The sequence below is a fragment of the Eschrichtius robustus genome, chromosome 10, assembly GCF_028021215.1.
Source record: "Eschrichtius robustus isolate mEscRob2 chromosome 10, mEscRob2.pri, whole genome shotgun sequence".
In the NCBI taxonomy this organism is placed as follows: domain Eukaryota; kingdom Metazoa; phylum Chordata; class Mammalia; order Artiodactyla; family Eschrichtiidae; genus Eschrichtius; species Eschrichtius robustus.
In genome coordinates this window covers 82,627,807-82,640,161 of record NC_090833.1, presented here as the reverse complement: position 1 = coordinate 82,640,161, position 12,355 = coordinate 82,627,807, and the positions used below count along the sequence as shown (strand labels likewise).

At 36.0% G+C, this 12,355-nt stretch overlaps 1 protein-coding gene across 2 annotated transcripts in view; it reads left to right on the top strand.

Moving 5' to 3' along the window:
- Positions 1–12,355, top strand: part of UBQLN1 (ubiquilin 1) — a 56,365-nt gene that overhangs the window by 29,958 nt on the left and 14,052 nt on the right. For both annotated transcript variants that reach the window (XM_068553594.1, XM_068553593.1), the window contains exons 4-7: positions 4,177–4,439; positions 4,927–5,085; positions 5,258–5,492; positions 10,729–10,871. In XM_068553594.1, coding sequence (XP_068409695.1) covers positions 4,177–4,439; positions 4,927–5,085; positions 5,258–5,492; positions 10,729–10,871 — 800 coding nt within the window. The remainder of the gene's footprint in view (positions 1–4,176; positions 4,440–4,926; positions 5,086–5,257; positions 5,493–10,728; positions 10,872–12,355) is intronic.

Genomic DNA, 12,355 nt, shown 5'->3' with positions numbered 1-12,355 from the left:
AGGATTTTTAAAAAACTTCCTTCCCCCCAGGGTAGTTTTAAATAAAATGATAGAATTAAACATTAAGTCACTTTAGCAATGAAAACAAAAACTTGTATAGCTTATTTCTGTAGTTGTAGGTATTAAGGGAGTAGTAGTTGGGAATACAGATGTACTTGCTTAGATTACATTTACATATAATAAGTAGTCAGTGAGTGACACATTTCTTTTCAATAATGAAAGAAATGTACTGTATGTATACCTGATCCGACCACCACATAATTGACTCTGGAGAGGATTAGCTAGTTGTTGATCATAAGCTAACCCCCTGAATACAATTTTCTTGTTTGTAAAATGAAGGGATCAGATTGCATTAGTGATTTTCTAACTGTTGTAAATGCACACAAAGAGGCCTGGGAACAAGCCCAGTGGTTAAGAATCTTCTGCATCAGCCAAAACTATCAATAGTTTTCTTATATCAGTTTTTACACTGAGGTTCTTTGGGAGGTTTTTTTGGGGAAAAGAGTAGTCTGAAGCTAACAAAAGTTGAACTAGGTAGATAAATGGCTTAATGCTTCTTTCAGTTCCGAAGTTGTATGACAAGTATAGTACCTTGAAATGACATTTTTAAAAATATGTACAGTTTTCACATATCAAGGATCATATCTTCCACCTCTTCCAGAAAAAGTTTTCTTGTAATGGCATGGATTCACATTTGCCTTTTTTTTTAATGTTTGATGCTCTTATTTTTTAAAATGATCTTGGGTTAAATGTGTCTCTTTTGGTTGAAGCAGATGAGTTTTAGATGGCAAAATTATTAACATGAACAATCTAGAGAGATTAGGATGAAATTATTTAGTGTTCAGACTCATGAAAGGTATTTTTGAGGTAAATCTCTCCCCTCTTCCCTCATTTTATAGGCAAAGAAATTGAAGCCCACGGAGGCTTTTAGTTAATTTGTCTGAGGCCATACATCTCCCTAGTCCCTTCATTTCTTATCTCATTCCCACCCCCTCCTATCTTAGTTACTTTTCTCCATCAGTTATTCCATTTACCCTATATATTCAGCTTTTCTTTTGCTGTCTCTTTTCGTTAAGGTCTATTCCATGTTTAAAAGCCACAGAATCCCACTACCACCTTTCTTTTGCTTCCTTTGTCAGCTATCTTTGGAAAAGGCATTTTCTGTTTTCTGTCTGTATTTCTCTTTCACTAAGTTTGCTGTGCTCCATTTCTTGTCCCCATCACTTTACTGAAAATTCCCTTGATAAAGTCACCATTGACCTCTTAGCTTGCCAAATTTAGAGGACACTTTTTTAGATTTTTAGATACTTAGATTAAAAGAAAGTGATTTAAAATCTAATGCACTCTCTTCCAATGCATACCAGTCTTTCCTTGAAATTTTTTTTAACTCCTGATAACTCTTTTTCCCTGGTTAATTTTCTGACCAGTTTTTTTCTCTCTCATTTGTGGGTCTCTTCTTCCTATTCCTTATATTAGTATTGTTCCCCAGAGCTCTGCCTTGTTTTTCTTCACTTCTTTTACTCTATTTTCCCCAAGTGACATTATCCTAACTATAACTTGTTGACTCTCAGATCTTTACCTCAGCCCACATCACTTCTGAACTCCATGCCTTGTATTCAGCTCTCTTTGATATTGCCTGATGTTCTCTGAGTCCGTTAGCCTGTATGTGCCTCCTTAGAAAGCAAAGAAGAACAAAACAAATATAAAAACTCATCATCTTGTCTCAAACTACTACCTCTCCCCAACCAAATCTCTTGGTCCATAAAATCTTCTCTATCCCACCCCATGCAGTTATTCTATTCTGTTGTTACTTCCTTGATGTAGCTCCTCAACTTTTAAAAATGTCTGCTCTGTGTCATTTCCACACTGTTATTAGAATATCTTAAGTGACTGTCTTGCTTTTAAAATCTTTCAAGACTTTGTGATGTAGTCCCCATCTACCTCTCCATCCCCATTTCTTACCATATCTCAACAGTTATACTAGTTAGGATAGGCTATCCTGTGGTAATAGATAACCCCAAACTCAGTGGCTTATTACCACAGAGCTTAATTTCTTGCTCTAAAGCTTTTCTTCATTCTTCATTTTTTATTTAATTGAAGTAGAGTTGATTTACAGTGCTGTGCTAATCTCTGCTGTACAGCAAAGTGACTCAGTTATACCCAGAGACATTCTTTTTTTATATTCTTTTCCATTATGGTTTATCACAGGATATTCAGTATGGTTCCCTGTGCTATACAGTAGGACCTTGTTGTTTATCCATTCTAAATGTAATAGTTTGCTCGTGCTTCATGTTCTTCACTGGTCAGTGAGGCCTCCATCTACATAGTCCTCAGGGACTCAAGCTAATGGAATTCTGCCATCTTGTAGCTGCACCATTTGGAATGTGGCAGAATAGACAGCTAAAGTGTCTCAAGCTGGACCTTGTATTCTGTATTGGGGCCAGAAGTGACACACATCATTTCTTGCAATCCTTTGGCCATAACTAGTCACATGGGCCTGTCCAACTGCACAAGAAATAGAAGGCTGTACATGAGATGTTTGGTGAGCACTGCTGTCTGCCCTTTTGGTCATACTGAATTGTTTGTGGTTTCAAGAATACATCAATTCTCACATTTATATCTGTGCTTTTGTATATGATGTTTGTTGTGCCTAGTATTAAATCTTCCTCCTAGCATTCCCTACTTCTTGCCAACTTACTCATTTTCCAAGTTCATTAAATGTCATCTTGTGGGAAAGCAGCCATTTCACTTAGGTACTATATTACCGTGATATCCTGTGAATGTCTCTTTTGAAGTACTTATTCTGCATTGGTTTTCTTTGTTAGTCTTTCCCACCAGATTGAGTTCTGAGGGTATACTTGTGTCTTTCTTGTCACCTTATTCCCAACATGTAGCACAGTGCTCAGTAAGTGAGGAATGAATGCATTTGGCTGGTTATATAATTTTACAAAGTTTTACAATAAGCACTTAATCATCCTCTTGGATCTATTAGGTTTCTCCATGATTTAATTCCTCCAGAGAGACATCTATTTTCATGATTGGCAGCAGCTCTGTTCCAACCAGTCATAGGTGAATTCTACTTGCTAAACTTAAAGTAGTCTTCTGGAAAGAGATTATTAGAAGTATAATCTACTGTATATTTTTCATTTCTTCCTTTGCGGACATATTCCGGGGTGTTCTTCTGACACCAGCCAGTTCTCCAACACTGCCTGGGTGGGTATCCAGTGGTACAATTCTGACACTACCTACTTGGAGTTAGTGTCAGATGCCACAAGTTAAAGGACTTAGTCCCCCATGACTGCTGCTACTTCAGATACCAGTCCAAGTCTCAGGCGACCAGTACTTCTGACTGGCAGGCTGTGAATCGGGTGTTCCCACAACCCCCTTATCAGGTTTGGTAATCTGCTAGAATGGCTCACAGAACTCAGGAGAACACTTTACTTAAATTTACCAGTTTATTATAAAGGATACATCTCAGAAATAGACAAGTGGAAGAGAAGCATAGGGCAAGGCATGGGGGGTGGGGGAAGAGTGCAGAGCTTCTATGCCCTCTCTGGGCGTGTCCTCCTAATAGCACCTAGATGTGTTCACCAGCCCAGGAGCTTCTGAACCTCATTGCACAAGAGTTTCACAGAACTCCATCTCTATATCCTCTTCTAGTCCTGGAGGTTGGTGGATGGGGCTGAAAGTTCCAACTGTCAAATCACTTGGTCTTTGTGGTGACCACCCCATCCTGAGGCTGTCTAGGGGCTCCACCCTAAGAAACATCATTAGCATAAATGAAGTATGATCCAAAGGGGCTTGTTACAAATAACAAAAGACATTCCCTTCAGTCAGGAAATTCTAAGGGTTTTAGGAGCTCTGTGCCTAGAACCAGGGACAAAGACCAAATATATTTTTGTATTATACTACACATAGGAAATATATATTTATTTGGTTTTATTGCTTATACTTAAATATCAAAGTGAATGCATTTTTTACAAGTCTGAATTATAGAAATTAAACATGTACTTATGAAAGTAATAGGAATTCTATTTTTGCTTTAAACTGAATGGTTTTCTGTTAATAGGCTATTGATTCAGTTAATATTTTTGCATCTTCATATTTTAGCCTAGTCGTATTAATGATAAAATTTCTGAATTTCATTTATGTGTGTTTTTCCCTTTATCTTCTTAGGTGGGCTTGGAGGACTTGCAGGTCTGAGTAGCTTGGGTTTGAATACTACCAACTTCTCTGAACTACAGAGCCAGATGCAGCGGCAACTTATGTCCAATCCTGAAATGATGGTCCAGATCATGGAGAATCCCTTTGTCCAGAGCATGCTTTCAAATCCTGACCTGATGAGGCAGTTAATTATGGCCAATCCACAAATGCAGCAGTTGATACAGAGAAATCCAGAAATTAGTCATATGCTGAATAATCCAGATATTATGAGACAAGTATGTGAAAAGTTTCATTTAGCTAAGAAATTATATACTTATTTCTTCCTATTTAATTTTCTGTATTTAAAGAGCTTGCCATATTTATAAGCTAAAAAAAAAAAAAAATTCCTAATCCTTGTTCAGGAAAACTCAACAAAGCTGTAATTCGAACTATCTGAACTTTGAATTTTATGCTGTATTTTAAAGATTTTTGTAAATAGTTATTTTGCAGATTTAAGAAACAAAAAGAGTCCAATTCAAGAGATGGACAGTCATGCATAACAAAGTGCTTCTCTTTTGATGTTATTTGAATGTTAGCTTGCTTTTTGAGGTGATTTCCAACAGGAATTATTCAGATTCAGAATAATTTTCTGATTTAAATATTGAAGATTGCTAATTCATAGAATTAGAAAACTTATAAAATTAACTGTGGCAGTTAATAGCTAAAATAGTTCATGTGTATTTCAGCGCCTTTTTTTTTCCTCCCTGGAAATCTTTTTCTTAGACATTGGAACTTGCTAGGAATCCAGCAATGATGCAGGAAATGATGAGAAACCAGGACCGAGCTTTGAGCAACCTGGAAAGCATCCCAGGGGGATATAATGCTTTACGGCGCATGTACACAGATATTCAGGAACCAATGCTGAGTGCTGCGCAAGAACAGGTAATAACACTGGGTCTGAGGCTCAGGCCAAGGCTCCTGTTTTAACATAAGTATGTGTGTGGTTGAGGGTTGCCTTTATATGCAGAAATGCAATTTTCATTAACAAAGAGTTCCATATCTGTTATTTAAGACAAAAGCTTATTCTTTATGATTTTTGTGTCTTTTATTACAGTTTGGTGGCAATCCGTTTGCTTCCTTAGTGAGCAATACATCCTCAGGTGAAGGTAGTCAACCTTCCCGTACAGAAAATAGAGATCCATTACCCAATCCATGGGCTCCACAGGCTTCTCAGAGTTCGTCAGCTTCCAGTGGCACCACCAGCGCTGTGGGGGGCACTAGTAGTGGTGCTGCCAGTGGCACTGCCGGGCAGAGTTCTACTGTGCCAAATTTGGGGCCTGGAGTAGGAGGTATGCTCATAACAACTGATCCTTTTTCCCTTTGTTCTCACTTACTCAGACAATGAAAACATTTCTTATACTGTTATCCTTTGTGCTCTTGTGTGCGTATGAGGAACAACTTTTGTGAGCTATCTTTTCATGTTGCAAGGTGCTTTTTTTGTTTTTTAAGGATGCTTTAAATACGTAATAATTAGTATTAATCACTTGTGTGCATTTTAGTGCAAAAGGTTACTGAAGGTTTCCAGAGGCAGTTTTGTGGTTTTCTCTTCTCATAAGATGGTTTGGGAGAAGTGGGTTGTCTTCTCCTTTCAACAGCATAGGAAAACTGAAGTGTAGGGGTAACACAGTTACCTGTGTACTTAATCACTGGGACACATATTCCTTGGCTTTAGTCCAGTTTTGTGTTCTTTTCTAGAAATCAATGGGTATCCACTCCTGACACCAGGACTAAACTAGCTGCATCAGAGTACCTGCCAGATTTGTTTAAAAATCAGATTTCTCAGTCTTAACCTCAGACCTTATGGATCAGAATCTGCCACAGTGGGGTTTAAGATCTGTGTTTGTGTAAAGTTGCTAGAGATTCTGATGTGTGAGCAGGTTAGGAATTTACTTTTGGTCATTTTTCTGTAGACTAGACCCAGTGAGTGGATATCCTTTTCAACTGTTCAGATGTTTAACATGCTAAGAATTAGGTCCAAAATCAGTAGCCAGAATGATGATTTTAGTCCTAATAGTTAGCATTTAAATGAGAAGAAATGAAAGCATGGAGCCATGTCCCTAAGGTGAGAGTGATTAGGTATGTTTTAAAAGATACCTATGTTTTGGCAGAGGAAGTAGAAAAATGAGATGCTGGATGAGGAACTACTGAGAGGAAATAATCAGTGGTCACTGTAGTATATATTCTTTTATAGAATACAGTGGATACCATCAGGTTTTTGGATAAAATACAAAATGGTTTTATAAAAATTTAATACCATTTTAAAAAATTAAGGTATGATTGACATAACGTATTAGCTTCAGGTGTGAGGTGTAAAATGTAATGATACAATATTTGTATAGATTACAAAATGATCACTGCAGTCTAAGTCTAAACATCCAGATAATACCATGTTTAAAACAAGGAAAAGAATTATCCTGTTCTGATTTTACTTAATGCTTATTTGATTCTTACTGACAGACTTTTGAGAGAGATGCTTTATTCACATTTTAGAGGTCTAAGAGCAGAAGACAACAAAGGTTTAATCGGGTTTCCCCACTGATAGGCGAATTGTTTGTTTACTGTAGCATGGTGTCTGTAGTAACAACTTTGTCTTACAAACAAAAAATGGTTTTGCAACTTCTTACTCAGATTTTTTATTTAATGGCTTGATACAGTATGTAAGATTTCATGTTAATATTTCCATCAAAGGAAAATAAGAAACAACAAAAACGAATGTACCCTGATGGCTTAACATTGTTAGTATATTTTTTTACTATTATAATGTTTACTCAACTCTTCGAAGTTAGTTAGTTATGCATATATATTCATAAGTACACCCCATATACCTGAAAGGTGAAATTCGTGACTCTTCTTTTGCCCTGTAAGCGTTCACTCTCAAGGTGAGGAAATCTTAGAGCAGGGGTCAGCAAATTTTTTCTGCAAAGGGATAATAATACTTTAGGCTTTGCAGGCCAAGAGGCAAAATCAAGAATATCACATTATGAAGGGAATTCCCTAGTGGTCCAGTGGTTAGGACTCCATGTTTTCACTGCCTAGAGTGTGGGTTTGATCCCTGGGAACTAGGATCCCGCAAGCCACGCGGCGTGGCCAAAAAAAAAAAAAAGAATATTACATTACGAGAGAAAACAAAGTTCCACAAGTTCTTTTATTGATGGAATTAAAAATGTAATAATAATTGGGTATAACATTTTCTTACACATATCCACTAATGATAGGAATGGAATTCTTTTTAGGGATGACATTTTGCTTAATTGATGTTCACAGTGTTTCCTTTTGTCAATTGCAAATGTTCATCTGTTAATACTGATAGGTAATGAGATTTTACTTATTTCATTCAAATGTGTATTCATTCCCCAAATATATATATTATTATAGTAGCATATTCATCAGTTGGAAAGCATTTATAGGATTCTGTTAGATTCTTTTTGGCTATTAGCGTGTCATGACAGATTAATCACTTCCAATTGAAGATTAGGTGGTAGTGCCTCAATTATACAATTAAATTAATTTTAAAATGTGGAAATTTCTTTGCACTTGCACTGAGGTCCAAAAAATGCTGTTGGAACAATACTGTGAGTTCAAAACTGTCTTTACTGCACATTTGTGGGAATGGAGAACTTGCTGCTTGTTTTAACTTGACAGCACGAGAATGTATAAAGCAGCCTGACATTGCCTGTGATTCAAACAATTTCATTTGTTGTCAAAATGACTTAACCACAGTATGAGTTTGGCGTATAAATGCTGTTTTGCCTTGTAATTTTGGGAATTCATTGAGAAACATTAACAAGTCTCTAGCAAAAGATAATTTCCAAAGTCATTTATTGTTTGATAATGGTGGTCGAGTGGTTCAGAAGAATTTCAGTCTTAGCTCTGAGCTAAAAAAATTGCAGTAAAACTTTACCTCTTTAAACACAAACAAACAAAACCAGAAAACTTGACCTCTGTCAAGCCGTCAAACTGCTGTGTGTTTGGGCAAGTCAGCGTATTTCTGACAAAAGTTCATGAAATTGACTATGGCTGAGTTCACAAGAGTGATGTGAAGTTCATCATTGATACTCTTACCAGTTGAATAATGTGAAAGTTCAAAATATGTTCCAGAGTACCTGCTGATGAATAAGACAGTGATTAACTATAGTCTTTATATACCTTATAAGCATTTAAATACTTAAAGCATTAAAAATACTTTATAAGCATTATATCTTTGTCCAAGTAATTCTTTTAATACTCCACATGTGTTTTTATCATCATCAGATGTAGCACATCTTAGCAGATTCTACCTCAGGTTGTACCAAATGAGTGTTCTCTCAACTTTGAAAATAGTTTTGCCTGTAGTTAGTCCATGCAGACTGTTTATAAAAACTAATTTTTCAGTTACTTCAAACTTGATATTGACTCCTCAAATACAAGATCTGAGCAGTATCAGTAACATTTGTCAAGAAGCAAGGAATACTACTCAGAATAATTTGCATTTTAAAAAAATTATGTAGTTTCTGTATAATTTTAAAAAATATATTTATTTATTTATTTGGCTGCGCCGGGTCTTAGTTGTGGCACGTGGGATCTTCATTGCCGCGTGTGGGATCTTTATTGTGGCATGTGGGATCTAGCTCCCTGACCAGGGATCGAACCCAGGCCCCCTGCATTGGGAGCACAGAGTCTTAACCACTGGACCACCAGGGAAGTCCCTGCATTGGTTTTTAATTGATTATCGATGTAGAGCCCAATGTCCTTTATCGATGTACAGCCCAATGTCCTTTAACTCTTGAGAAACTGTTTTCCTTGAAAGGCTAATGGTCTTAAGTTTATTTTCTCTGGACACATTTATTTGGCTGCTGCAGTCAAGATTTAAATAACCATGCTAATTAATCACTAGTATACTGCTTTCCTTGCTTGGCTAACAAAAGAACCATTTGGGAACCTAACTTTGGTTGCAGCCTTATTTTCATTTTTTATTTTTGTGAAGCAGTTTGGCTATTATGAGATAATTGTATTTTAGATTTTGTATTTTTCTGACTTTACTGTGAGTTGGGAATACTGTGATAAGTGTTGTAGCAGTGTTGAAGTGTATTGTATTCTTTTAATGTCATTGCATAGTAAATACGGTTTTGCCATCTCATTTGATAAAGTAATCCATATTCTTCTGTGCCTTAAAAGCAGGGCATTCATAGTCCAATTCTCCCCTTTTTCTTCTTGTTCTGACATAATTGGTATGCAGTGGTAATGAAAAAAGAAATAACAGCATGCTACAGTGATTCGTATGGCATGAGGTATAACTGACTCACTGTGATTTGTGGTATGCTGAACAGCAGTATAGAGCAGTATGATAGTGCCACGTGGAGCCTCTGTTGAAACTACTCTGCCTTTGTAGTGCAGAGGCAGCTATAGATAATAAATGAGGGAGCATGACTATGTTCCAATAAAATGTTACTTATGGATCTTGAAGTTTGAATTTCATACAGTTTTCAGATTTTTTTATTATTATTTTTTTCAACCATTTAAAAATGTAAAAACCATTTTTAGCTCATGGGCTGTACAAAAACAGGTCATGGGCCATATTTGCCCTGCAGGCTATGTTTATCAGCTATCTTTGAATATCCTTGGACTCTAGGATGTGGGGGGAAGAAACCTAAACTGAAATAACATGAGAGAATAGGAAAAGCAAAAATTATTACAGAAGAAGAGCAGAATTATAATAAACTAGAAAGGTAAGCTGGAAGAGTCAAATGTTTCGAGCCCATTAAACTACACTGGGTGGAATAAGAACAGAAGGGAAATGAAAAAGCTAATCAGTTGTAAGTTTACTTGAGTTTGAGTATATCTAGCTAGCAAGTGAAAAAATCTGGATAGATGTTGAACAAATTAATTAGTTTTCAAAGAATGTTGAATTCACATAAAGTTAGCTATAGCTCTCTACAAAAAAAAAAGAATAATAGTAACAGGCATCTACACATTAATTGTCAAAACCACTCTATCAAGTAGATACTGTTTACCCCATTTTACAGATGGGGAAACTGAAGTATGAAGAAACTCCCTTAATTTGGGGTTGAATTCATTGAGTGCCAGGATTCAGTGAAAATGGGGTGGAGGCCTGGGCGAGAAGGCTTCCTTCTTTCTTAAGTGGGAACATATATTGAGTGCTGAATATGATTCTAATTAAGTGATCCTAGAGGAAAAGTTGGCTCAGACTTCTTCACTTAATGAGATTTTTTTCAATAGTAATTTTTACCATATCAAATTTTTGCCTTAAATTGATTTTTTAGAACCTAGCCTTTCCATAAGATGTGATTTTCCTATAAATGCAACCAGAATGTTTAAAGTCCATAAACCCTCCTTTATTGGTATATGTTGGGCATGTAGTTTTGGAGATCTTAGTTTTAAAGTTCTTTCTTAGTTCAATTGATAAGTAATATGTGTATTTATCTGCAGTTGCTAAAATTATGCACAGTATATATTGTATTTTAAAATTTTCTTTTATGTATCTTTTCCTTGATAAAATGTTTTTTTTTTTTTTAAACAAACTTTCAGCTAGTATGTTCAACACACCAGGAATGCAGAGCTTGTTGCAACAAATAACTGAAAACCCACAACTTATGCAAAACATGTTGTCTGCCCCCTACATGAGAAGCATGATGCAGTCACTAAGCCAGAACCCTGACCTTGCTGCACAGGTGAGTTTATAATTGTATTATAAAGGACTGAGCACTGTGTATTGAAGTGGCCTAATCAAATAATTGTGATTTTGGCACATTTGTGTGTGCTGCCTTAACACACTAGAAAAGTAGGCAAACTGCATCTCCAATTTTTTGGACAGTTTGTTTCTTTACAGTAAATTAATACTTCATAATATAATTAAAACAGCTTCATTTCCGCTGTTCACTCCCTTCAGAAAGAAGTGCAGGTTTAGTTTGTATCTACATATGTTGATATAGGAAATGAATACAAAAGTTTTGAATTGCTCTCCCTTTTGAAGCCTATTCTTTAGTGTAAGGTAAATCTTGAAAGTGATTTAGAAGTGTTAATACATTTGATACTTTTATTTATTAGATCACACAGATTCTGAATAATAGTCATGTTCAAAATGGCAGTTATAAAATAGCCTGAAATTGTTTACTGTTGGTGGAGAGAGGTTTGTGGGAACAGTATTCTCATTCTTTCCCTTACAGATCTCCACCCAAAGTTAGTATACTGGTCCTTTATTAAATAATTCATTTTCTAACTTGTTTCTGAACAGACCATAACTAAAAAAAATGAGTGGATCTCAACCCTAGCTTAACATTTAGAATGACTTTGGGAACTTTAAAATTAAAAAAAAGAAAAAAAAAATTCTTAGTCCTGTCCTGAGAGATTTTGATATAACTGTATTGAATTTTTTTTTTTCCCCAAGTTCCCTAGGTGATTCTGATATACCCATAGGGTTAAGAACCACTGGGCTTGAAAAACCTTGGAGAGTGTGAACTAAACCTTGATCATCTGTGATTTGTATTTGCTGTTTATTAAAAATGGCTTCCCTTCTGTGGAATGTTGGGAATTTGAAATAGTTTCCTTTATAGTTACTTTCCATTTCCAAAATTTTAAAAGCTTTTAAAGTTAATCACTTTCTTCATTATGTCAAATGAAACAGTTTTTATACTTCTAAAATTTGGAACCATGTTGATTCAAGTATATAGCAGATATCTTTGAGTTGCAATCCTCAGCAACAGCTTCTGTCCTCTTAATAGTTGTAAAATTGGAAATAAAGATTTTTTTAGATAAATTTTTTTTTTTTTTAAACATCTTTATTGAAGTATAATTGCCTTACAATGGTGTGTTAGCTTCTGCTTTATAACAAAGGGAATCAGTTATACACATACAATATGTTCCCATATCTCTTCCCTCTTGCATCTCCTTCCCTCCCACCCTCCCCATCCCACCCCTCTAGGTGGTCACAAAGCACCGAGCTGATCTCCCTGTGCTATGCGGCTGCTTCCCACTAGCTATCTATTTTACATTTGGTAGTGTATATATGTCCATGACACTCTCTCACCCTGTCACATCTCACCCCACCCCCTCCCCATATCCTCAAGTCCATTCTCTAGTAGGTCTGTGTCTTTATTCCCGTCTTGCCACTAGGTTCTTCATGGCTTTTTTTTTTTTTCCTTAGATTCCGTATATA